This window comes from Ooceraea biroi, chromosome 2, assembly GCF_003672135.1.
Source record: "Ooceraea biroi isolate clonal line C1 chromosome 2, Obir_v5.4, whole genome shotgun sequence".
Classification (NCBI taxonomy): domain Eukaryota; kingdom Metazoa; phylum Arthropoda; class Insecta; order Hymenoptera; family Formicidae; genus Ooceraea; species Ooceraea biroi.
Window position 1 is genome coordinate 7,067,931 of NC_039507.1, and position 26,419 is coordinate 7,094,349.

General features: G+C 45.6%; 1 protein-coding gene across 1 annotated transcript in view; it reads left to right on the forward strand.

Moving 5' to 3' along the window:
• LOC105283401 (homeobox protein aristaless) overlaps positions 1–26,419 on the forward strand; it is a 127,123-nt gene that overhangs the window by 83,208 nt on the left and 17,496 nt on the right. The window contains exon 3 of the mRNA XM_020033011.2: positions 17,066–17,447. Within this exon, the coding sequence (XP_019888570.2) occupies positions 17,066–17,447 (382 nt within the window). The remainder of the gene's footprint in view (positions 1–17,065; positions 17,448–26,419) is intronic.

Genomic DNA, 26,419 nt, shown 5'->3' on the forward strand with positions numbered 1-26,419 from the left:
TGACCACGGCGACTCGACTCGGTTATCGAGTGGCATCTCCGCTGAGTCTTCCTGGATCCCCGACCTGTCCCGAATTCAAGCCTAGGATCGCGCAGCCAAGACTAGCAATTTAGCGCGTAGATAGGTGTCAAAAAGAGAGGAAAGCTTCACGCTCGATGATTTTCATCATTTTGTAGCGCTGTCGTGTGCGTAGATTTATAATTGGGAGCTTCCGAGAGTCCCTCCACAGGTTCTACGTGCGAAAAGCCCAGAGGAAATGCTCCTCTCGCAATCGCGGGAATTATCTGATTTCCCTTCTAGATATAATAGCATCAAAGGTACACGTATCTTCCACATTGCTGATCGAATTACGTAAAACGTCAGAAGCTTACGCAACACACGCAATTTCAACTGCCAGCGAGTAACATAAGAGATCGCTCCGCCACTGGACACGTTCAGAGAACTCAGCGAACGAGAGCCCGCAGCGTACGTACACACCCAGTCGTTCATCGGAAGATCGCAAGATCATCGAGAAGCGAGGTGGGATCAAAGGTGATCGCTTATAATCTCGTAACCGCTCGAGGCAGAACGTGGTCATCGCGAGCATCATCGGTCGGGTGAAAGATGCGGCTGCGACAAGCGCGCGTTCGCGAAGAATGTCAAGGGTGTCCTCCGATGGCGCGGCTCCTTGCCAACTTTGAAGATCGCGACTCCTCTCCTCGCTTCTCTCTCCGGCTCGCACGCTAATGGGCTTTAATTGCGACCCCTGCAATTGCGATTGCTCTCCGCTCGCTCCGGCTTGCACAAATGCACAGGCGAGCGCGCGTGTTCTCTCTTTCTCTCTTTCTTGCCACGGTTGTGACATCGGGTTATAAGATAAGCGCAGTTACGGAAATTGAATAATAATTGCAGGCCCCGACAGGCGTCCACCATCGCATCACACCGCCGTTTCCATCGCCGGGAAAAGTCTAATAACCCTCTGACGCGCCGCTAGAACGCTCCCGCGCGCGCCGCTATCTGACCGATCTCCTTAATTAGAATTCCGTTGGAAAGGCGAAACAATGGGGCCCCGTGGAGTGGAGTACCATCGCGCCGGGTCGCGAGAAGCCCCGACGTGGCCTCTCACCGTCACGGGTGTTCACGGGTGCGCGAAGCCGACGACAACGCTCGCCGACAGGCGTTTCGTCGCGAAAACTCGCCCGCACAAACTCGCGTGACGCTCGTTCCGGACGTGGAAATGCTCCGAGATATATCTCCACTTCTCGTTGGCCAAGCTCGCAATTTCTCGTTTACCGGTACGGTATGTGTTTAGAGAAGCGAGATTAAAACGAATCACACATGTTCTCGCACGCCTTTCACGTGTAACTTTCATGATTGCAGCTACTGTATTATTTAGCCTATAAATTATGTAGTTTTTTTGTATGTTCATGTCTTTTATTATTTAAGAGACGAGATCAGTTATCTATAGAGCGACGCACCGATTGAACAATCGCTTCTACAGGGTGTCCCGGGTTTTAACCGACAAACTGCGGGAGCATATTCTACTAGTGGAAATAAGAAAAAATTCTTATATCGAGTTTGCTTAGAAATGCTTTATTACAAAGTTATAAACCAATATTGAAAAGAAATATCAGATAAGTAACAACGGAACATAGTGTAGAATTTGGAAGGTCCAAGATGTTTATGTTACGTGTATTCACGTGTATTCATGTTCACTATGTTGAAACGATTCAGTATGATTGTTACTTTCACAACAGTAGCTGTTAGATTTCAATCGTCGTGTCAACTAGCAATTACTATCAGAATGCCAAAAGTGTTTTCAAATGAGGAATACACCGATATTCATTTCGTGTACGGATTCTGTGACGGAAATGCACGAGCTGCCGTACGAGAGTATCAACGTAGATTTCCTAACAGGAGAGTACCAGATAGATTTAAAGCAACGAATTACTAATTCAGTTACTGAGATGCAAGAAAATTTTCAGGAATGTCGTACCGTAACAAATTCTGTACTACGTCGATGTCTAGCTTGTATCGATGCGCAAGGACAACATTTTGAAATGCGTCACTAAATCATTGCGTAGATAATTTTTATTTTTGTGAAAAAATCCGTTGTTACTTATCTCATATTTCTTTTCAATATTGGTTTATAACTTTGTAATAAAGAATTTTTAAGCAAACTCGATATAAGAATTTTTTCTTATTTCCACTAGTAGAATATGCTCCCGCAGTTTGTCGGTTAAAACCCGGGACACCCTGTATAAAGGAAACAATTTTCTATCCGACAATTCGTCCGACATAGAATTCCGCTCGCTCGACTGTAATGCGACTATGATGAACACGGTGAAGCGCAATCACATCGATCGACCAGTCTTCTCGGTGTGCTCTAACCGGGATTACTCGAAATTAACCCCCCGCAATACGGGTTAAACGAGAGCCATTGCGGGGCCTGACGATCGTTCTATAAATGTCGGCATAATTCCGCGCAGCGTTCCGTCACACGAGCGCTATGGTTTTAGCGTAAGCGGCCGTCACACGCTAAGAGTGCCGTAGCGGAGCACTCCGGAGCGGAGAGTGACTTCTTGCGGGCCGATGATTGATGACTAGATAAAGCCGCGCGGAGGTAGAGTAATCGGGCCTTAAGCGTCGCGCATAAATCAAACGCGTCGCGCAAAGAAACGCGGAGCTCCCGGCGCGCCGACGACGCGCTGGAGATGCGTAAGTGGATTTGGAAAACCGGTAGAAAACCTGATCTCCCCTTGGCCGGTGCGCGCGTTCATGGTGTTTCGCTATGCGGCCGCGTTCCACCGGCTAATGAAACACCCCACGTCGCGGGCAGCATCGTACCTCGACCTGGTCAGCGGCCGGACAGTTAATTACTCTTGCGATTTTTCTCCCCGAGACACGCCAGGTATATTTACGCGTGTGCGTAATTTATTTGCTTTTTGAATTTACCAATCGGATTTATGCGGGGAGGTTGCGTGAGCTGCTGTGCGCTACAATGTATCCGCGATACTTACGAGCGCGCCATTACTGGCGGAGGAGATGGAGTTGTCGAAAGCTTAATGGACTTTGTGGCCTGTGGATTGTGTTATGTATCGTATACGTTAATTACTCTTGAAGTAAAAGCGGAGGGATAAGTTTGATCGGGATTGTTAGAGAAATGCATATCTCCAAGCTTTCGAATGATTGTGTTATTATTCTTCATTTGTTAAACTAACGTTCTAGCCGCGGCTACTTGATTTGTTGCACACAGTGTTTGAAGTATAATACTATTATTTCTATGTTCTTAAATGGCGCGATTAATAGAGCAAGGTGAACCGGGAGAGAAAAATTAATTAGATATTACTTGGAATTTAAATCGCCATTTATCTCCTGGCAGTCGCCAGATGAACCGTAATGGTGATTTCAATGCTCATTAACCGGCGACGTTCCCGACGATTATCCGGTCCCGGAGTGTTCGCCGGACAAATGAACGAATATTTAATTAATCGCGCAAGGTCGATACATAATAAGGCCTATTAAAGTTTTTGCCGCGGGTCGGTCTTGCGCCCGCGAGTTACCCCTCGTCGGAGGGAGTCGAGGCTCGAGTTAATGCCTAAGAACAAGCTGCGAAGGGGCGGCATCGGGCACATATACATAAGGTGAAATTTGCCCGGCCGCTTCCAAAAAGCTGACTCATTTCGTGATTGCGCCGGCGGTATACTCTTCGACAATTATGCAAAATAGCTCTGCCCTTATTCGCGCCCGACGCATCGTGCCGCTGTTATTATTCTTTCGTAGCAATAAAAGAAAAAGAAGAGGGAGGAGAGCGAGTAGCGCTTCCTGCCGCCTCGATAACCGATATTCGACGCAGAGGCGACGATCCACGAGAACACGGTGTTTGTAATCGCATCTTCTGTATCTTTCTCTCTCTCTCTCTCTCTCTCTTTCTCCTTTTCTTCTTCTGGATAATGTAACAGTAAAAAATTCGATGGCTTCATTATGCGATTTCGCGACTTTCGGGCGATATTGGATTGCTCCCGATCTCGCGAAACAGGCGTGGAAGATAAATAGATCTCGCCTGGGGTATTCAAATAGAGATTTCATTGTTGAAGTAATCAACACGTGAAATCTGCGGTGCGCAAAAGGGGGACCAGCGATGCCCGACAAAAGAAAAAGCCGCTTCCACGTACGATTCTTATATTAATCACTGCCACCTATTTTACAAGCGGTCATCACGTAGCCGGACGTGGGTGCGAGAGGGGTCAACAACGTACTTCCGTCGTCGGTCCTGTCCGCGTCGTCGTCACCATCGTCGTCATCGTCCGCTGAACTAGGACGCGCCGCGCAATTCTTTCCGCGTTGCGCAACGTTGCACGTGTGTGCGCACATGTGCGTGTGTCTCGGCTAATGCGATTAAAAAGGCATAACGATTACGTTCAATTATTAACGATTACAAGGACAGCAAAAACCGCGTAATTACCCGCCATTAATCAAGAGAACTCGAGCGCGCGTTTCTCCGCCAGTCGTACATGCTACCAGAATGGTGCGGATGCAACGGGTACACGGTGTGGTGCCGGCATGTGGAACGACGTGCGCGTATGCGCCGGGTATTCACGCGAATTGCCGTGTGCGTAATAACACGCCAAATAAAAATGCCGATTCGCCGGAGCCGCACGAAAAAGCAAAGAGCAGCCGCGCAATCCCCGGCGCGCAGGCTGCAGCGAGCAAGAAAGCAGCGAATAATCACGCGCGGATGAAAAAACGTGCTCACCCCGCTCGTCCAAGGCAATCATGGATTGTGTGTCGCGTTAATATTTTTCAAATCGCGCGTTAGATCGCCGTAATCGCGTCGGTGCACAAGAACGGAGACGGCAGAACGCCGTCGCCTTGATCGCTTACTCGGAGCAATCAATGCAGGCATAAAGTAACGACAGATTAATTAAGAAATTGAACGAAGAGTAATAAATAGGTAACTTAGATAATTAATGGAGCGGAATTTTGCTGCACGATCGAGTGAGTTGCACGATCGGCGTGATTAATGCCTCATCTGCACGGCTGCCTCTTACAAATGACGGTTCGTATTAAAATATGACGCATCTCGCAAAACGGGACGTCTTAATAAATATTCCAGCAAACGCACTTCTCCGCGAGAATTTTCAACGAAATTGCCCGCGACGTTTTTCCAACATCGCTCCGATCACTCTCTCGATGCATAATAATGGCGCGCGCGATCTCCTCGTGCGAGGAGAGGATTTATGGCGTGCCGTCTCGCGCTGTTGTATAATTAAGCGAGTAACGCACGGCATCGGCGTCGTCACCCGCGCCTCGCAATACGTTGCGAGGCGAAATTAATCGTCGGCGTCGTCGCTGATTATTCAGCTGGACGCGCAATTTTTATCACGCAGACGAAGAGCGCGTCGCGCGCGGCACAAAGGCGGCATATGGGGGATGTGATTTAGTAATTGATAGTGACACCGCTGGTAATTAAATGCCGTGGATAATTGTGACTGTACTTAAGGCTTGCCGACTGGCAGCCGGTACACGCTCTTTCGCAGGCAGCAGAGAACGAAAAAGAAAAGAAGGAAAGAAGGGAACGCCACGAGCGTCGTCGCCGTCGCCGTTGTTCTCGTCCTCCTCGTTGTCCCCGTTCATCTGCTCGCTGTGTGTGTTCTCGGAATCGCAGCAAGGGCAAGACTAATGCACCCGACAACGATGCGTCGCGTATTCGTACAGCCGGGACCAAGAAACGCGGGTGATTTATGCGCCGGGATGAAGGCGACGACGACGCGCGCCGCGGCGTTGTCGTTTGCAAGGAACGCGTTTACAACCGAATTTGTTAGGCCGCGACACGTCGCGAAATTTCTCCGTAACTCCCCCAGGGGGTCCCCGATAGCGAATCCACGCGCCGTGATTAGCGACATAGCGTTTATTCTGCGGTCGCAACTACAGATTCTCGGCAAGAGTTTGTATCCATAAAAGAATATAAGGAATGAACGGAGAGAAATGATCATTTAATATTATTTATTGGGTCGTCCGGAAAGTTCGTGCCGATTTTGAAGGAAAATTCAAAGGCAACATTTTTTTATGTCGATCAATATTTATTGACTTATGTATGCACCGTTTTGTTTCACAACCTTCGTCCATCTTTCACGCAACTGGAAGATTCCATTCTCCCAGAACTTCTTAGGTTTCTCGGCGAAAAACTCCTCAAGGTGGTTTTTTATGTCGATCAAAGAGTTGAAGTTCTTGCCGCTAAGAGAATTTTGCAAAGACCTAAATAAGTGAAAGTCTGAAGGTGCAATGTCTGGTGAATACGGTGGGTGAGGTGGCACATCCCAGCCAAACTCCAACAATTTTTGTCGGGTAGTCAAAGAAACATGAGGTCTGGCATTGTCCTGATGGAACACGACGCCCTTCCTATCAGCTAATTCTGGACGTTTTTCCTGAATCGCTGTCTTTAATTCGTCCAGTTGCGAGCAGTACTTATCTGCATTTATCGCTTGGTTGTGTGGTAGGAGCTCATAATATAGGATTCCTTTCCAATCCCACCAGACACGGAGCATGACTTTTTTTGGATGAAGGCCGGCTTTCGGAGTGGCTAATGCTGGTTCATTTCGCTTACCCCAGGATCTTTTTCGTTCTACATTGTTGTAAATGATCCATTTTTCGTCACCCGTCACTAATTGCTTCAAAAATGGTACGTTTTCGTTGCGCTTGTACAGCGAGTCGCAGATGGAAATGCGATCCGTTAAATTTTTTTCGGCCAAATTATGCGGAACCCATACATCATAGCGACTTACGTAACCAAGCTTCACTACATGATCGTGGACAGTGGTTTTCGATATTTTCAGTATCTCTGATAATTCACGTGTCGTGTAGCGCGGGTTATTCTCGATCAGTGTCTTGATTTGGTCATCATCAGTAGTAGAGGGTCTGCCCGAGCGTTCTTGGTCTTTAAGGTTAAAATCACCAGCTCTAACCTTAGCGAACCACTTACGTACGGTTCTTTCAGCTAAAGCGCCTTCTCCGTAAACAGAACATATCGAATTTGTTGCTTGTGAGGCATTTTGCTTTTCCGGTAATAGAAAAGCATCAAGTGTCTAAAATGTTCTTTGTTTTCTTCCATCTTGAAAAGAGTACAAAACTGACACGAATCAATTTATCTGAAACAACTTTTTTCCTAAAGATGCGTTGAAATGTCACCTTTAAGCATATGTATATAAATCGTATGTTTTCAATAACATTGATATATTCAGACATGTTCCAACGCCATCTATTAAAAATCGGCACGAACTTTCCGGACGACCCAATATGTTTAATTTTTTTATTATAAAATTATAATTTTTCATATACTTATTTTTATTTACTCAGAAATATTTTGGTAACTTGCAGCGACTGCGTTCGCCCAGCTCGAATGAAATCGCGACCCATAATTACGCGTGATCAAGGCGCACCCAAAGGAAAACGAACATCGCGATTCCTACAGGAGCAAAACGTTCGATGCGCAACCACGAATTTAGATGTAGATTAGAGCGTGGCCAATTACATTTTGCACGTCGCTAAACTCCGCAATCGGAGACGCGTGATTTATCACACGTGCCGACTGCCTCGCGCATTCTCTTTCGCTGAGCGTCTAATGATCGCTCGCAAATCGCTATCAACGATCGACAGACGGCGGCGCATCTGCCTAGACGACCATTATCGATTAACGAACGTGCGCGCTCAGGGATCGGTAGATTAGCCCGATGCTTGCCAACGAAAAAGAATAAGAATTGTGTGCAAACGAAAGTCATCAATTTCAGAAATAAAAGCCAGTATAATTCCGACAGAAGGCTTTGTACAAATACAAAATTAAGTGCCATATTTGATAATTGATGACTTGGTAATTGATTCGAGATATATATTTTTTTTTCGCACGTATTTATAGTATGAAATATTAAAACCGTGAAATTACGCTGTTCTGTTTTCAAATAAAAATTAAAAATTAAAATTCGTTTAAAGCGCTCTGTTATGGATACTTCCATTACAAAATTTCCCTAAGTCTTTTCATTTGATAAAAAATACTGCAATAAAGAATCTCATAAATTCAAGTCCCCTTTTTGTTTACAAGAATCAACTCACGTGGCTTGACACAGGTGCAGAAATTACCCTAATCGAAAGTGATCGACAGCTTATGGTGGCCAGTAAATCATCACTACTATGTAACGTTCCATCGATATTCCTCTCATCGTGCACTTCATAAATACATACATCCAGTACAACATGCACACTGAAAACATGCATCTATTCATATTCATCGAATACAATAATGTTCGAGCGATCGGTTCACAGAGTTCCCCATTTCACGAGTCGTTAATGATCTATAAAGATCCCGGGATGGTGATCGAAGCCCGAGCCGTATCTATCTCTGGGAAGATCCCTCATTCTGCCTCCCTCGCGTCCTCTTCCTCTCGCCCTCCTTGCGATAATCAATAATGTACACCGCTGCGGCTACTATATTGACAGACACCGTGTGCACGCGTACATCGAAGTATCAAAGGCATTCAAAGTGTGCGCAAATATCGCCGGCGGCTACGGCCGGCAACTCGGCATTCCCCGGCGATCATGTGTGCAGAAATCATTAACGATCGCTATCGAGGCGCGGACGTAGAACGGAACGATGTATATACGCCGTGTGACTTAAGCGGCTACCACGCAACGTCGGAATTAATTTTTATTTGCGAACATGAACCGCACGGCGTGGCCCGCATCTCTCGCCGATCCTCGTCGATCGCCGAGCGAGCACGGGGAGTGATCGATGATCGGAACCGGTGCTCCGAACGCCGCGCAAATTACACTAGCCACTATCTGCGCGATCATTAATTACCCGCGTGTGCGTAAATCGTCGGTGGATGCTTTCTCCCGGGCCGATAATGGACCAATTTGCAGATTGTAAACGAGAATCGCGCGCGGGAGCGTGATTCGGCATCGCGTTCCTGAACGATCGCCGATTTCATGGGCGTCGCAAGGAGGGTGGTAAAAGGGTGCGTCTTCCTGGCTGCTTACGCAATGGAACAAGCTTCATTTGCGATGCTGATCGATGTAATGTATTATAACTATGTGCAATTGAGGACCAAAGCCATTACGAAATTTCTCTTTACGACACGGTGAACGTTTAAATGCCAGTACGGCTGGAAAGATTAGATACATCTTTTATGCGAAGCAAACGATCAGTATCGAACATGCAAATGAGTTAATGAGACTTAAGTGAAACATGAGCGGTATCAGTGTGACGTTGACGCGCTTTATAATTGCGGCGATAGCCACGAAAAATCGAATCCGATTTCTTCGACGGATACAGCATTTACTTAAAAACGAACGGCAGAGAATTGACCGGTCCGGAGGAGAGAAATCTCGTCGGCGCCTATGACGTTGTTTAATCCTCGCCTTTCTCCGACTCCGCCAGGAGATAATGCTTCATCGGCGCTCGCTAGTGGTTGTTGCGTACACGCGCGTGTGTCCGCGCGTACGCACGCGTGCTAACGAGCACGCGTCCCAGTTTACACGATAATCTTTACAACGTAATAATCGGCGGATACGTGAGTGTGCGGCCGCGACGGGGTCGCGGAGAGACGGTTCATAAATACGCAATCGCGATCGCGGCGCGATTGAATGAATCGATCGGCAGGAACGGCAGAATCGTTTTACGGACCGTTGCCGGGCGGTTCGCGGAACAGATTCGTGCTAAATCGCGAGACCGAAGCCGTAAATATCGCGCGGGCGGGCGGCCGCATGAGAGAAAAGTCGCGCGGATTTATTCCGGCTTGGCCGAGAGCATAGCGCAATCAAGCCACCGAGTAATTTGATCGACAATCGCATCTCGTTATTAATCGCGCGCTCGCGCACGCCGCGTGGTGTGAAAATTTATTGCGCCACGCGCACCGGACTAATTTGAATTAGGTCAATTCATTAGAAGTATCGGCACGCGTGCGATGGCAGTTGTAAAGTTTTTAACGTCACGTTAGCTGAAATTATACTTTCGATTTATTGCGAGATAAATAATTCCCGCGCAACTGGTGGAAAATCTATTTATGCATTTTTGCCGCGGTGGTTATTATCGATGGAATCGATATTACACACTTACGTAAATCACCGAGCCCGAGTCAATCTTTTTGTTTCATAATGGACCGCGGGAGATCGAAATCGATCTGTCGATTGAATCGCGCGAAATTACACGAGCCAAATAGACCGTCGTGATCGGCCTACCGAGAAATCATTTTATAACGCTCAGATTCTTCTCGTTGTGGATTAATCTCCGAAGCTGTTGCGTAATTCAATAAAACGTGCGTTGTGCCAAATTAAAATAGTGAGTATACCTACATCTGACACGTACAACTCCGCGTCTCTCATGAATACGTTCTGCTAAAAAAGATTTTATTTGATATTATTACCAATCATCAATACCAATCACCGAGATAATTTACAAAGTTTACATTACAATCAGGCCATTCTCGAGCCATTACATCATGTTTCGATATTCTTATTTTTCATTTTTTTAATCATATATAAATCTTGAGATATTAATAACGTTCACGATTGTCGATCAAGATTGTGGGCGCAAGATTATCTTTGCTACTTCTACATTAGCTAAAGTTAAGATCACTCGATGAAACAGAGAATCATTTGAGATAGCAGGGTGAATCAAGTTACGGGTCAAAGGTTGTTCCCATGCGACCGGAACGCGACGAGTCGTTCTCGTTCTGTATCTGGCAATCTCGCCGCGCTCTTGGAGCTCTCATTACGAGGGCCGGCGTGAAGTTACGAGCGAAAAGTTGCGATGCCCACTGGGACCAGCGCCGCATCCGGAAGGCACATATATCCGGCGTTATCTGCGCCGTTATCGCGGCAGGAGCGAACGAACCAGAGGATTCGCCGATAATTCGTAATTGCCGCGTTATTATCGCGCGCGAGGGATCGAACACGGCCGAGCGACGCCGGTTCGTGTCGCAGGATGCACTGATGCGTCTATTAGCGCGAATTTGCAAGTATGATTCGATGTAGAAACATCTCTCCTGAACACGACGCCGTCGTCGGCCGAGATGCACGAACCGCCGCAAAAAGATGACCGCCAAGATCATTTAAAGTAGCGTTCACGCGAGACTTGCTGTAGCGCGACGTGATATTGTGCAACTGCGTTGTTCTTGGTTCAAAATCCGTCCTACCTCCCGCTTCATGCTAGAAACTTTAATTGATCAACCGCATTTAGCACGTAAACTTAGCATTTCATATTTAATACAGTAAACTCAAGAAGGTAGTTCATTGCCGCATTTTTATTTCTCGAAAATAGAATCACTTTTCTGGCATCTCCAATTGTCCAAAATTAATTTATCATCTATCGATCCCTGTTTGGTATTCAGTGACTATACATTCAGTTATCCTAGAACATAGAATATCAGCGATTACGCCGAGACGTTGAATCTGGTGTGAACGATACTTAATACGCGCGCGTATTACGGTATCGAATAACGGCGCTCGCGCGGATACCACCCCGATTAGTGTACCGAGCGTCGCAAGCGTGGCGTAATTTGTAAATCGGGACAGTTCAATCTCGCGTGAACTGTCTCACGCCTCGCGCTGAGGCACGTGAACAAAACAGCTATCGTTCGCGAATCACCGCGGGTAAAAGTAGAAGGCAGCTTTTTCCCTCGGTATTTCCTTTCCTCAGGAATCTGAATCATTTTATGACGGGCGTTTCGTTCCCTTCGATGTCGAGAGAGAGAAAGAAAGAGTGAGAGAAGCACTACTTCTGGACTAACGCGCGGTCGCGCGCAATTGCGTTTGCGAAACCGGGCATGGCGATTAGACGCAATTCCGCCGGTGGACGCGACGGGGGTAATATTTTATATAATCCCAGATATAAGTCTCTCAGAAAAAAAATGCAGGAAACTTAATTGGCACTCGCGCGCGGTATGGATTAGCGAGTAATTAACAGGCCGCCGTTGTCGCCCACGGTGTGCATTACGTACGTGTTCCCGTGTTCGCGTAAGCGGCCACAATGACTTGGCTAATTGGTTGATTGCGACGCGCTAATTTGCACGGCCGTAAATCGCGCGCCACGCAACGCGTTCGCGCGTGCAACCCGGACGCTAACGACGCAAATCTACCGGAAACGATGCAGTTTTTCAAGTCATGGACGTGGAGGGGAGCGACAGTGGCACAGTTGCACCCTCTCCGGATCTCCGCACGTTCACACCGTCTAGATGCAGCTGAGAAGCGAAATGAGTTTCCTCTCGGAGTTTCCTTTCTTCCCGCCTCCCGACGCGAATATTCAGAAAATTTCAAGATCTCCGCGATTGACTTTCTAATTAAAATTCTGTTTTATTAAGAAATTAGGATTAAAGAAATCAGAAAATTAGAAATAATTTTCATCTACTTGCTTATCTGTTCTCAGGATCCTTCTGAAGCTGGATTCTAGAATGCTAAGTCTTTTTGCGATTACTTCGAATAATATCTCGCTTGGTTTTCAGCCGTAAAAGACGCAAGAGAAATTCATAAACTCGCGCGCGCGACATAAGAAATAAAGAAACGTAACGTAAACTAATACGGACAATTTTATTGGTCGCATTAACAAAGTAATATCTCCCCGCGTATCCGAGATTAATCGTCAGCTGCGGGTCTATAATCTGCTCTATCGTTTCTAATCGAGCGTGACGTATCTAATCGAGCGTGACGTATCTAATTGAACATTCATGATATTGTCAAGGCGCGCGTAGCAACCAATGGAGAGAAATAAATGGGCGCTCGCGAGATCGGGCTTGCAGTAAATTAAGTAACGTCGATGCGATGCAGGTTACCGCTCGTTTCGCGATGGAATCGCACTAAAACACGCTCTCGCCGATGCTTATTACGAAGAGCACTTGCGACACATAAACCAGATATCGACCATTAATATATCGCGCCAGGAATAACTCGGACGTACGAAGTAGCGCGTGGCGGATAGTTGCGCTACAGTTGACAATTTGTATAACCGTACTGGAAATGATTTAACGCGTGACATCTATGAATTTACGATAATTAAAAAGATTCGCGTTAGCATTTGCACACACGCGCACACATACGCAGAGAACGCGCCGCTCAAAGCTGTATAGTGTCAATCAGAATTACTCGGTCGTATAATCGACGTGAGCATTTTAGAGCGATAACGTCATTTCTTCTGCAATTATCTTGGATTTATTCGCGAAAGATTTCCATAACGGATATGATAGGATCCAAGTCAACGAGTTTTCAACCGTCACACATCTTGTAAGGCTCCTCAACGACGCAGTTGAAATTGACATGTCTTAAGAAATTGCATCAAGTTTTAAAAACTTGTTCCTCAACGATGCAATTGAAATTGACATGCTTAGGAAATTGTGCATCAAGTTTAAAAAAAAAACTGCGAATAATTATTTACCATTCATGCGTTCTTCCATGGTAAAATGCTGATCTCTACGAGCGACGCGAAGAAAATCGGCATGGAAACCGATAAGAACATCGCAAAGTACCGGAAATCGAACAGCCGTGATCTGACGAGTGCATTTGTTGCTCGCGCTCGATCAAAGCTGAGGAATTTCTTCATGTATCTTAACGCGAGGATGAGCGCTTAGAGAACCGACTCCCGCGATTCCACAGCACGCGGTGAGATTACAGTGTTTACGCGAATTAGATTTCGGTTTCGGTAATTTTCAGTTAATAACGAACTGCCCGGCGAGCGAACATTAAGTGCGGCCTCGGGCCCCATTAATGCTATTATAATGTAAAAGGCTACCTACACACCCTCGGTCTTACCCTCTCTGCTTTTCTCCGTCTGACTTTGTTTCTCTCTCTTTCTTTTTCGCTCGCTTTCTTTGCACGTCGACGAAACCCATAAGTGTGCGCACGATCGTGTGCGTGTGCGTGAACAAAAAGGAAAATCCGGCGAGAGGTTTAGGCCTCTTGTATATTATCGGCATTACACCGGGGCTACCTGCATTATAAGCTCATTTCCGATAAATCGACTCGATTAAAAACTGCCGCTTAAAAGCCGCGTAAACCACTTCGATCCTTCCCCTTTCTTCTCCTCTGGCCCCGCGGCCGTCTCCTTAACTCCCGCTTTCTATCGAATCTCCTGCGTGAACTCGCTTTTAGAAATTTGCTCGGCCGTCCGTCGTTTTCTTTAAAGACTTCACATACGGCATGCACGTCGATCCACGTAAGAGGCTGCGTTTTGCCGATACGCGAGGAACGTGACGAGGATAATACGCGTCGTAGTCGTAATACGCGAATTAAGCTCCTCGCGGAATTGAAGTTTTGCTAAATCGAAGCAAGCATGTTCTGTACAAACGTGTAGAGAATTAATGTTGCTTATTTATATGGTTCATCTTTTAATATATTCTCATTATAATTACGATATGTTTTATAAACAAAATAGTTCGCGAAATTTATAATAAAAAATAAACAATACTTTCTAGTATTAAATATTCTAAATTTTCCTATCAAATTTCCTTCGAGTACAGCGTTAAATCAATCATCTCCGTCTATACCAACTGCGGTGGCTCCTAATTCCGCCTCTCGAAGCCACCGGGGCTTGCAGATATCTATCGTGAACGATTCCGTTACAACTTTTACAAGCCATATCGAACACTGCTACATGACTGCAACGATGGCGGCATCGCGTTCTGAGGTGCCAAGGTACGGACTCGCAGGAATCATTAATTCCTGCGAGGCAAGGTCGCGGTGAAAGGAATGATACCTCTGCCGCACGCGCGCGCGCGCGTGCGTGCGTCAGCATTTGCATTTAAAATTTGTTTATTTTAATTCGCCTCTTTACATCATATTGCGGTAATAAATCCACGTTCATTTGCATCTTGGTCTCGCAAGTACGGTCGAATTACATTTGAAATTAACAACAGTAATTTTATTGTTGGTTTAGTTAAAACACTTTTCACGAAAAAGGTATAATTAATTTGAATTAATTTGAATTAAATTTAGCTAAACTGGAGGATGCAATTTAGCATATTTATTTATAAATCCTTTGTCAATATAATAAATTCACATTATTTATATTATAATCTATATCTATATAAGCCAAATACCACTCACTCACTCACTGACTCATCAACGTGCAGCCCGAACCACTGCACCTATTAACTTGAAATTTTAAGGGTATATTCCTACTATCACGTAGGTGCTCACTAAGGGAGGGCTTTTCGAAATTCCACCCCTAACGGGTGAGAATGTGTAAAATGTATTTTTATTTAATTCTACACATAAATATCGCGGGCGAAGCCGGGACGGGGGATGCTAGTATATTATATCCCGAGTCGAAATTTTGCGCCTACTTTAATGCTTTTAGCAGTCGTACGAACCTACTTTTAGGAAAATAGAACCTAGAACTCTTACATTGAAACTCAAACTCCTACAAACAGATGTTAAGATGCTATTTTGACCCTGCAACATTCGGCTATAATCTTGATCGTAACCTGCTTTGACGCTCTAGCGGCAAAAAAGGAAATTTCGGACATATTTTAGTGTTAAAGTAGTAGCTAAATAGACTCTGAATAACGCCTCAAATGAAGAATTCGAGGTTCAATGTAGAACTAAAATTTCGACTCGGGATATCTCGGAGGAAGAGAATGAACTTTACGTTGAGAACGGATGCGCTTAAATGCCGAATATAACGAGTGACATCAGTACCGAATAACATCAATTTTTATCGCTGCCGCGAAATGCCGTTCTCTCACCGCTGTCAAAATATTTTTTGCGACCAGTGTTGTGGAAGATTAACCGTGGCGAGATGTAGCGAGAGGCCATTAAGGAGGATCGCGATCAAACATTAACGAACGCAAGGGGCGATCGTATCATCTCTTATTATTTATGAGTGGCGCATTACGTGATCGTTTCTTTTATTTCCTTTTTCAACAAGATAACTCATATGCGTCCAACATCAATTCTTTGCAAGTCTGCAAAAATTTCCGTGACAAATATAGAAAAACACAACATGTGCGATAACAAGCTAGCTTGATAACAATCGATAATATAGATTAAATCGATATCTCAACTGTTTTTACCATTTACAAGAAGATATCTGACGCAGTAGCAAAGTCGCGCGCATCGTTGGAAAAAGTTTTGTGAAATTGTGAAATTTTGTTATATTCGGACGACCTATTCTAATCGTTAAGACTTGCTTACACGTCAGCCACTCTATAAGAGTTTTTCAAGGAGGAAATCTGAGGCACGGAAATCCCGAAATCCCAAAGTGGTTTACGGTCGAATGTTTAAATCCGCTCGCAGCGGATACTAGACCGCATCACCGCAATGATTTCTCTGACCATTCCACTATTCGTGGAATACGATCGTAGCTGATAACGCGATGTGGTCACCGGACTACGTGACAGCTGATGGATCGCTTCACACTCTACCCGTTTCAGTCACCGATCAGATGGCCTAATGAGAGTCTAACGTTGCCCGATCGTTCCATTAAAGTGTCGACGAAGGCATCAACGATACACATACCGCACCTCTCTTGGCCTTCTGTACGTTAACTCGATTATAAACGATTGATATAACGTAATCTTTTCTGTGACTTTGCTACCTAAAGATTTGAAGCCTCAACTCATGTGACTTGGACAAAGTTTCTTACGTGCGATTTAATTTTACACATTTTAATTCGAATAAGTGAAACTTCTTGTGAACTTTGACGTCGTTACTTTGATCACCGCAAAAAAAAGTGAAATTGCTTCACATATATAGCTGCGTCCAACGCAACGGTCTTCTTTCATCGACGAATATTGCAATGATTGCTGTAATAAATGGATCTTTTCGCGCTGCTAGTACACTTGACGCCAGCACTACCGTGCCTCTTGACGAATCATAATCTAGCTATTATGTTTATCGCTGTTTAATCTGCAAAGTGTTACAACTAACCTAAAACGTTATATACTTATCAAATAAATCTGGACTAATGCAGATTAGTTGCATCATACAGCCCGACTACCCGATCCGAGTATTGCGAGTTTTCACGCTTAAGGCTTATAAGAATTGCGGAATATACCTACCGACTAAAGTTATGATTCACGCGTGACATAATTGCTTTCCTGCGCAGATCAGTCGTCGCGAGGAGGCAGCGAGCAGGCCGTCCCGCAGACGAGTCCTGCGAGCAGCACGAGTAGCTCGAGCCAGGTGACTCAGGTGAGCCAGCAGGTGAGCCAGCAATCTCACCCGCAACCTCACCAGCAATCGGCGCCAGCATCAACGACGACAACGCCTCAGACCACTCAAATGGGCATCTCCACGGAGGAGGTGAGGCCCGAGGAAGAGGGCTCCCATCCGCGAGCGGCGCCAACCAGCCCCGAGAGCGAGGCGGAGGCCGACGACTTCGCGCCCAAGAGAAAGCAACGCCGCTACAGGACGACCTTTACCAGCTTCCAGCTGGAGGAACTCGAGAAAGCCTTCTCCAGGACACACTACCCGGACGTGTTCACGAGGTGAGTCAACTTGGCTGTTAATTTAGTTGCTTCGAACTTTGCCTCGAGTCGAATACATTTCTTTGGTCACGCAAAGATTCATTATTATTATTCAAAACGCATGTACCAAAATTACAAATGTTGTAATTTCAGAAAATTATTGTGCTAATGGAGTAATCTTTTCGTAAGATAACGTATGAGAGTACGTGGATGCTTCATACTTAAAGCTACGTATTTATTAAATATGAATGCGTTAATTATTACTCATCGATTTGCGAGCACAGTCATTCCGCAATACGGTAATGTTTCACAATAACAGTCAAATGAGAATAAATTGGTAAGGAACTTTTTAGGATTTTTCTCTTCTTTGAGGATGATCGTGATGGTTGAGAGCTTACAGCATCTCTCAGTCGCGGGATAGCGAGCTCGTATACCTCCCGTAGGCTCGGACGATAGGCGAAGGCGTCTAGCCATATTTATCAGGGCTTTAGGGCCTGTGGGGCCGGTTGAGTAACAGGATTTAGATGCAACGCGACGGGCCAGCTATCGGCTGCCACCCAAATATTTGGTTGTCTGGCTCCCGTGCACTTTCCCTGCTATCGCCGATATCGTCTCTCGCTACTTACAGAATTCTTTTTCAAAAATGGACCCTGCAGCGGCACACATTTACGATGGGTGCACAGGTAGTCCTTGAGCACGGTTATAAAAGAGATCTGGTTATCCTAAGTATACTACCTGAGGCAGCCTTGAAATAGTGACGATCACATGCGTACGAGCACATCGCGCTCAAGAAAGGCGTCATGTGTTAACTAGTATATTCAATTAAATTTTAATCGGAAAATAATAAGTCTAGGAAACAGAGAAATGATTGCTCCATAATTTTCTCTTGATAAGATTAATTGCTTTAATCGCGCGATAAGAATGTCATATCGAAATTTTGTGTAAAATTTAATTAAACAGAATAAGGTCTTGGAACATAATAAAATATATTAGTAAATATATATTAATGACAAACAGAAATGATTAGGTCAGCTTTCGTTTCCCGCGCATTCATACATAAATAATCCGAGATTTTCAATATAGAGGCGTGTCTAGTTACATTGATTGTACTTCTTCGAAAACCAAGTCCAGATGGAAACCATCCGGAGCGACTTTGAATATAATCTTGACTAATGATTTGCGCCCGTGCCTTTCTTTTTTTAATCTCAATCTGCAGAGCGGACTCGAAATGAATCACGCGCATCTATCTATCCATCCATGTAAGTCCGCGGAGGTATCCGCGAATGTAAATTCGCGGAACGATACATCGATCATCGGGCCTTCCTGCAGCCAGGCTGACGATCCTCATGCAAATTCCCATCCGTAGACGCGGAACGACGACGGTTTTGCATTATTAAGTTCCCCGCACACTCGGGTACAGTTACATACATACAGTATATATCGCGCCGCCATTGGGCCGCGGCGCAATCTATCTGGGCAACTTTTTCTTTCCACTTGTCCTTTTTTCGGTGCCTTCCTCCGCGCCGTGGAACACCCGGTAGGTAACTAATAGCGGTGTAATCGCTCGTAATAGGTCCGGTCCTGCGGCCACGGTATGGGTTCTCGTAATTAACGGAGATGGTGGGGAATATGCAGAGAGAAAGAGAAAGAGAGAGAGATAGGCGATGCAGGTAGAGTGTCCGTGGTGCACGATCAGGGCCGGAGATGTATTCGCGAGTGCGGCGAAACACGCCATCACGCGCGTATACGAACCCGCGACAAGGATGCTCCTAACGAGCTAAGCACATTTTATCCCTCGTTCATGCGACGGAATTCGAACGATTTCAAACGAATTCTTTCACGGGGAGAGAGAGAAAGAGAGAAGCAGATTTTTGTACGCGGCCGATCAAGATTTCTTAATCTGTAATAAACGTTATTAGAAAAAGAGGCATTTACCAATCTCTGCGATTGCAATTTAGAACTCTTGGTACTTCGAGATAAGGAAAAAGTTGACGCTAGATTAGTTTAGAAAGAATCAATAGATGAGAAATGCGCGAGGAATTTATGGATCGTAACTATAAAAATCATCGAACCGTCATCTCGCTTTCGCAAAATGATATAAAAAAGATTGCACACTTTGAGAAACTAAAACGTCGTAATTGAACAGTGTATTCCTGAATATCCATCTTTTAATTCGCAGATATATCTAGGTGTAGTATTTGTATTTAATTTTCACTTATCTATATTTATATTGCATTTAATTTTCACTATCTCATAGCATATCAAATTTATAATAGACTTGTATTTCTTTTTGTTATCAACACTTATTCGTTTATCTATAAAAGCCATAAAAGCTCTTTTTTTCCTCAAGAGGACAGTCAGCAATTGGCTTGATTGGCTTCCAGTAATATTCATCGCGCATATTAATGTATCCCACGTCCATTTGTGCTTCCTGCTCGTGGAAAATTGCGCGGCGTTTTTCTCTCGTTTCGCAATATAAATTGATCTTCGCGTCTTCCGCTATTTCGCCGCGTAGCAGTATTAATTTCACACTAATTGGATTTTATGGTCGCTTAGGTTTATTGACTAGTCCGACGAGGGAGAAAGAGAGAAAGAGAGAAAACGAGAAAGAAAGAAAGAGAAGAAGAGTAAACGGCGTCGTGGAACACGATGCATATTCATTAGGCGTCTTTACAGCGTAAGGGCACGCGTGCGATGGTGGGACCTATCGAGATGCATGCCCATGGCCCGAGAAGACGCTAGCGCGGCCTCGACTTCCTGTATACACCGCGAATGAAAATTCATTCGCCAATAAAAGACACATGTTCCCGCGTGGCGGTCCATGTACATCCAATTGGACGTCGATAAACATTCCTCTCTCCTCGTATTCGTCGTTTATTTTTCAATCAGCGGAACACACCGGCTGGAGAACAGTGTCGGGGCCAGCTTTCCTTCAGGCCCCTCGGCACTCAAGTGTCGCGGACATACCAAGTTATCCACGATCTCAACTTTACGTTTGACTACTTTTGGGTAATTATTTAGTTTAACGGAGCAACCTCGGATGACCTTGACCTTGACATATATTATAGAGGTCACCCTCCTGAGTGACCTTCAAAAGATTTTAGCCGTCGCTCATTGTTTATTAAAAAGTTATTAACAAAAGAAGTTTAATGATTTTGCACGAATTTTCAACTGTCCACGCGAAGCAAGGACTTGAGTTTGACATGTATTACAAAAGTTACCTTCCCGAATAACCCGCACTAGGTTTCACCCGTCGCTCGTTGTTTGTTAAAAAGTTATTAACAAAAAAGTTTAATGAATAGAGCATAATTTTACGATATCATATACGTTTACGAAAGAGTATATTTGATGGAATTTTATCTTTAAATCAGAAATAGGTTTGGGTTAGGTTATATTTTCCGAAACTGGAGCCCCGGACACATACGCTCGGTTTCGGCCCGCTTCGCGGGAGGGCGGGGGGAGGGGCTTAGCCCCTCCCCCCGCCGGAGCCGGTGTTATAGATTTCACCGTACAGATTTTGATCACCTGGTACACGGTACGGATTCTGGCGGGGGGGAGGGGCTTCGCCCCTCCCCCCCGCTCTCCCGCGAAGCGGGCTGAAAAACGAGCGTATATGTGTCCGGGGCTCCAGTTTCGGAAAATATAACCTAACCTAACCTAACCAGGTTAGATTAGATTAGGTTAGGTTAAATCACTTTCCTTCCTTCGTTCATATTCGTCGTTTATGTCTTTCAATATTCAAAATAACTACTATATTTTCGAAACTTCTTTTGTTAATAACTTTTTAATAAACAATGAGCGACAGCTAAAACCTTTTAAAGGTCACTCAGGAGGGTGACCGTGACAACATATGTCAAGGTCAAGGTCATTCGAGGTTGCTCCGTTAATCTAAATAATTACCCACTTTTGTTATATTTCTTTTGCCGTTTTCTCTGATTCATCATTTTTATTCTTTTTCGTTATTTTCTTGCGAAATACGTTGTCGAACATGTAGTTTGTATAATTCAATCTTTATTTTCTTTATTGTCGTGTTCCTTTGGAATTTTGTCCATTTGCTTTCAATCTCTACGTCCTCATACTGCTTTAATCCCCCGAGGTGTCTCGACGAACTGTCTTTGGGCCCACTTTGCCCGCGATCGGTCCGATACTGGCGGAGACGAAGAGGTAGCCTCGGACAAGCTGTCGACGACAGGTCGGCATTTCGTGGAATGCCGTTTCCAAATGCGATAACAGATAAGCGCCGGGCCTTTTCTCTCCTTTTTCCTGCATGCGTCACGAGTGCGGGGCCGAAAGCGGCGTTTGCGAGGGAAAGCGCGGATTACCAGCGGATTCTCCGTTTATGTGGCGCGTAAAGCCGGCTCGTCACGTACGCTCGCGAGAGAGCGTGGCCATTTACCTTTACGGGCTCTTAAGATCTAATTTAGATTAGAGTGTTGGGCCCACGCTGCTACCGACGACGGTGGCGTCGAGCCAGGTCGACCCGATCGTTCGACCGCGAGCGGTCTCGACCGGTCCCGGCGCGTCCCCGTTGGCTTTAATTTTTTATCCCGGCTGTAAATCCCGGGAGAAAGACATTGGGACAGAGAGAAAGAAAAAGAAGATACAGAGAAACAAGGGCGACGTCTTCAAGCCGACGAGGCCCCGTCGTTGTTCCGGGACTACTTTCTTTCTGCTGAACGACGCAGTTAATTAATAAACTCATAAATGTTAACACGTACGGCGCGTTTGAGCGCGGTCATCTACTCCCAGCATGTTTCAGTCGGTTTACATGCACGTCGAGTGCGATGTCGTTGCAACGAGCAAGGTGCGATTAGATTCTTCGAGTCTGATTCGTTGCAATGTCGAGACGACACGCAGGGGCACTCGGAACGATCGTGACAAAACCCTTTGACGATTTTACCGTTCGTAATTACTCGACCAATCGACCGGCCGGCCGGCCGACCGTTTCTCGGCTTCCAAAGCCTGACTCGACAGAATCGCCACGCGGCCACCCCCGTCGCGCTCGCGCGCGTTTCTCAATCTATCTACACGGTGGATCCATAAAATTTATCGTCGGTTCGCGTCGCGTTTCGAGGGATCCACCTGTTCAAACGGGCCGCGGCGACGCGCTTCTCGGTAAATCATTCCGAAGGATGCCTTTATATCCGCGGGGTGGGCCGAGTGGTGAGTTTAATAAGGATGATTGTTTCCAGTGATCCATGGAACGGAACCAGTTCCACGGAGCGGCCTCTTCTTCTGTCCCCTTTCTCCCTCCGCTTCTCCCCCCCCCCTCCCCCCTGTTTCCTCCGTTCGTCCTTTCTCTCCCTGCTGCATCCTACCCCTGTCCACCGGCGCGATCCTAGGCTCCCCTCGCGCCCCGCCGGGCGCCGCAACTTCTCCTGTCATTAATCGGCCGACGGCGAGTCATGCTCCCGATTAGAAATGCCGCCGACCCGTTACTCGTTTCTCAACAAATAAGATTAGTGCCTTCCGGAGTTAATTAGCGGACGCTGTTGCTACGTTGGGCCGTCCACGGAAGCGGCATCTGGATCTGTGTCCGTCACGACGAACAGCAACGTCAAGTCCAGACGCCAGCTTCGTTTCATTGTTTTCGATCGATCATCGCTTCGGCCGGAGGAGATGACGGAGCTTGGTCTGACAGCGTGGCGAACCCATACGGAATCCTCAATTTTATGCGTACGTCATCGAATGACTGACGGCTAATTCGTTTTATTATTCAAAGGTATCGTCTATGTTTCGTTTCTTAAACTAGTACATTGAGACTCGTGATGATTTCCAAACACGTTACTCGACAATTTGTCTGGGTCGAGCCTCAACCGAGGGACGGTGATCTGAAAACCTCCTCCGTAGACGTATTTCTCTTCACGAACGTTTCAATTACGCGCATGCCACATATTTTACTGCTGCCAACGACGAATCGCGAGTCCACCCGCTTCTCCGCATTTTCCCGTCGTGCTCGCGAGGCGATGAAAAAAATTATTATACCACCTTGGATCGTGCCTCCTCGTCCCGCCTGCGAAGAATGGGCTCGACGAAGCAGGACGAAGGGCTCTGGTCTCGCGAAGCGCGAAGGAGACCGAAGGAGCGCAGGTTTATACCGGGGTCCATCCCTCATCCGATTGGCGGTAGTGTGGCCAATCAGTAATTGGCTCTCCACGCCGTACGCGTATTAAGCGCGCATTACGCACGCATTACGCAGCCGGCTACCGGCTCTTCTCTCTTTTGCCTCGCTCCTCACAAAGGTGGCGGTCGGCAGGTATGCGCGCGAGCGCGGATCCTATGCAGGAATATAATGCGAACGGCGAAAGCCGCTTGTCACCCCTCGTCAGGGCGAATTACTCGTCCGCCGGCGCGATTCGTTATTAAACACTATCGATACTGCGCCCCGAAGATGTCTCTCTTTCTCTCTCGCTCTCCCTTTCTCTTTTTCGCTCCTTATGACGCGCAAGAGTGGCGAGAAGCGTTTTGCTTATTATTGACACGCAAATTTCGACACGTGTTATCTTTGCTGTTTTTTTCGTTCTGATGACGTTGCAGATGACGATTGCATGTGCGTAAATCGGGTCCATGACTTCTGATCTCTTGCAAAAATGTACTACCGCGTACTTTCTGAGATGATTTTTTAGACGGTTTTTCATAGCCGCCGTTTTGCATCGTGTTTTGATCATTAAAATTATTTCTCATGTTTCGCAGGAAGTATCCTGCTTTTTTGCTGTTTCAGTATTTGCATCTCAATTAATTATATCGAATGTCTTTTTCTACCTGCACCTATTATCTGTAATATATTCCTAGCCATTTATCCACTTAGCGTTGATGCAAACGTAACATTTTATTTATATAAAGTGCATTAGTCACCTCTCCGCGATTATATCGCGGAAAGTTACACTTACATAAGCGTGTTTGCTATTAAATCTCGATAGTAATCGACACTAATCGTCTTGAAGACAATCAAAGAAGCCAACTAATTTTTGTTTTATCGCATGTTGATATCGCTACTTTGTTATCGTAAGTAATTAACAGGTCTTTTGTTCACTCGTGTTTATCGGCTTACGCAAATGCGAACAACTGCAGGGATATAAACGCGCTGTGTGATTTACGTCGAGATAAATGGCAAATTCCAAGACTTGTTTATTCAATATGATCGTTACAATGCACACAGACTGCAACACGTTAGCTGCGCGCCTGCGGTTTTTATAACTCACAGCTATTAGTTCCTCTTTACAGTCACTCGTGACAAATATATCAGCCACGCGTCATTACCATAATTGTCTTTATTGCCTTCGATGAGAATATCTCGTAGCAGTTAGTTAACAATATCGAAATGAATAATTATAATAGATCGTGAATGTAGTTTAAACAAGCGATAATTAAAGGCAGGTATGAGTATTGATAAAACTGGTATGATCTAGTTCCCCCCTGTCAATCGAGTTCCGATGACTGTCGGTGATGCATTTGCGCGTCTTTCAACACCCCGTTTATTGCGGACGGTCAAGAGAAGGCAGGCAAAGACGTTTCTTTACATAAAACTCTTAAACCATGGAGAAACCTACCGCCTTCGGGCGGCTAATTCCGTGACTCGGGCCGTTCCGGATGTACCGCGGTAACACAACTGCGTCGTATTAATAACTTAATGACAGAAGAATAATACCTGCGATTCGCCGTTACTCCCGAGAGAGAAGTAAAATCCCGGACGCGCCCCGACCGGCAGGGAAAAAAACATGGCCCGCGGGCCGGTCGTCAATTACGGGAAACCGATTGACGATACCGGCACAACTGGCAGATAACGAGGATTAATAAAAAAATAAAAAAGTGAAAGAAACAAATCGCACGCGCGCCGTCGCTGCTTCACCTTTGACCCTGAATTTCTGCGAACCGACTTATTGTGCGAACGATGCGGGCGCCGTAATAATTAATGATGATTAATTGTAACCGACGCCATTAATAAAATAATTAATGTTACAATGTTTTCTAGCCCATTGTGTACATGTCATTATCTGCTTCCTGGCATTGGAGTACTTTTGCAAACTCCCAGTTGGACGAAACAGACTGCCGGCTTCTCTTGCCACGATTCCGCGCGAGTATCTGCGAATTTCCGCGGCACTGAATGCGCTTCGTGCCGCGCGCGTTAAACAATAATAATTGCGATTGCATCACGAGCGGGACAATCACGGCCGCCGCGGCGACTGGCGGCTGCTCCGACCTCCGGGGTTAATTAGATAATGTAATTGTGCGGTAATTACACGAATTACCCGCGCGCCAAACCTCTTGCTCACACCGGTGATGTCGCACACGCGCGCATTCTCTTTGCGTTTCGCTCGCTCGCTCGCTCTCCACCTGGCTTACCGTCTTTTTCTTTAGCATAGATTCAATTCACATCTAATGATAATAATGCAATCATCTTCGCGGTGCGCGTGTCGTACGCACGGCGTGATCGTTGCAGTAACGCGGCTCGAAACGAGGAAAAACCAATTCCCTGTCTCATTGATTGCGAAACGCAATATCGCGCGGTAATAAATAAATTTATTGAAATAAGATCGCGCATAGAAGAATGCGAAGTTGCATTTTCTTATTGGATTTATGACAAAATGTAAATGATGTAATAGCGCAATGATTAATAGTAGTTGTAGAAACAGCAAAATTGAATTTTATAGATACGCAAAGGATAATGAGCATAAACATCTACAAATTAATTTATGACTGTTCTGACGTTCTGAGACGAAAATATTTCTTCTTTGAGTACCGTGAAAAGTAATTTATTTGCAACACGGAAATGCAAAATTTCCTTGTGCAGATTCTGTGCACATTCTCCGTGAGAAAGAAAAAGAGGAATAATTCATCTCCATACGCGTCGAACCGTAATTGCAAATCGAAACCCCGTGCGATCAATCACTATGGTTTCGTCATCGAATGAAATTCCAGGCGCATTAGGCCCGAATGTTGTTGACGCAAACGACTGCGAATAAATAAGCGCGCAAACGCGATTAAGCTCAGGT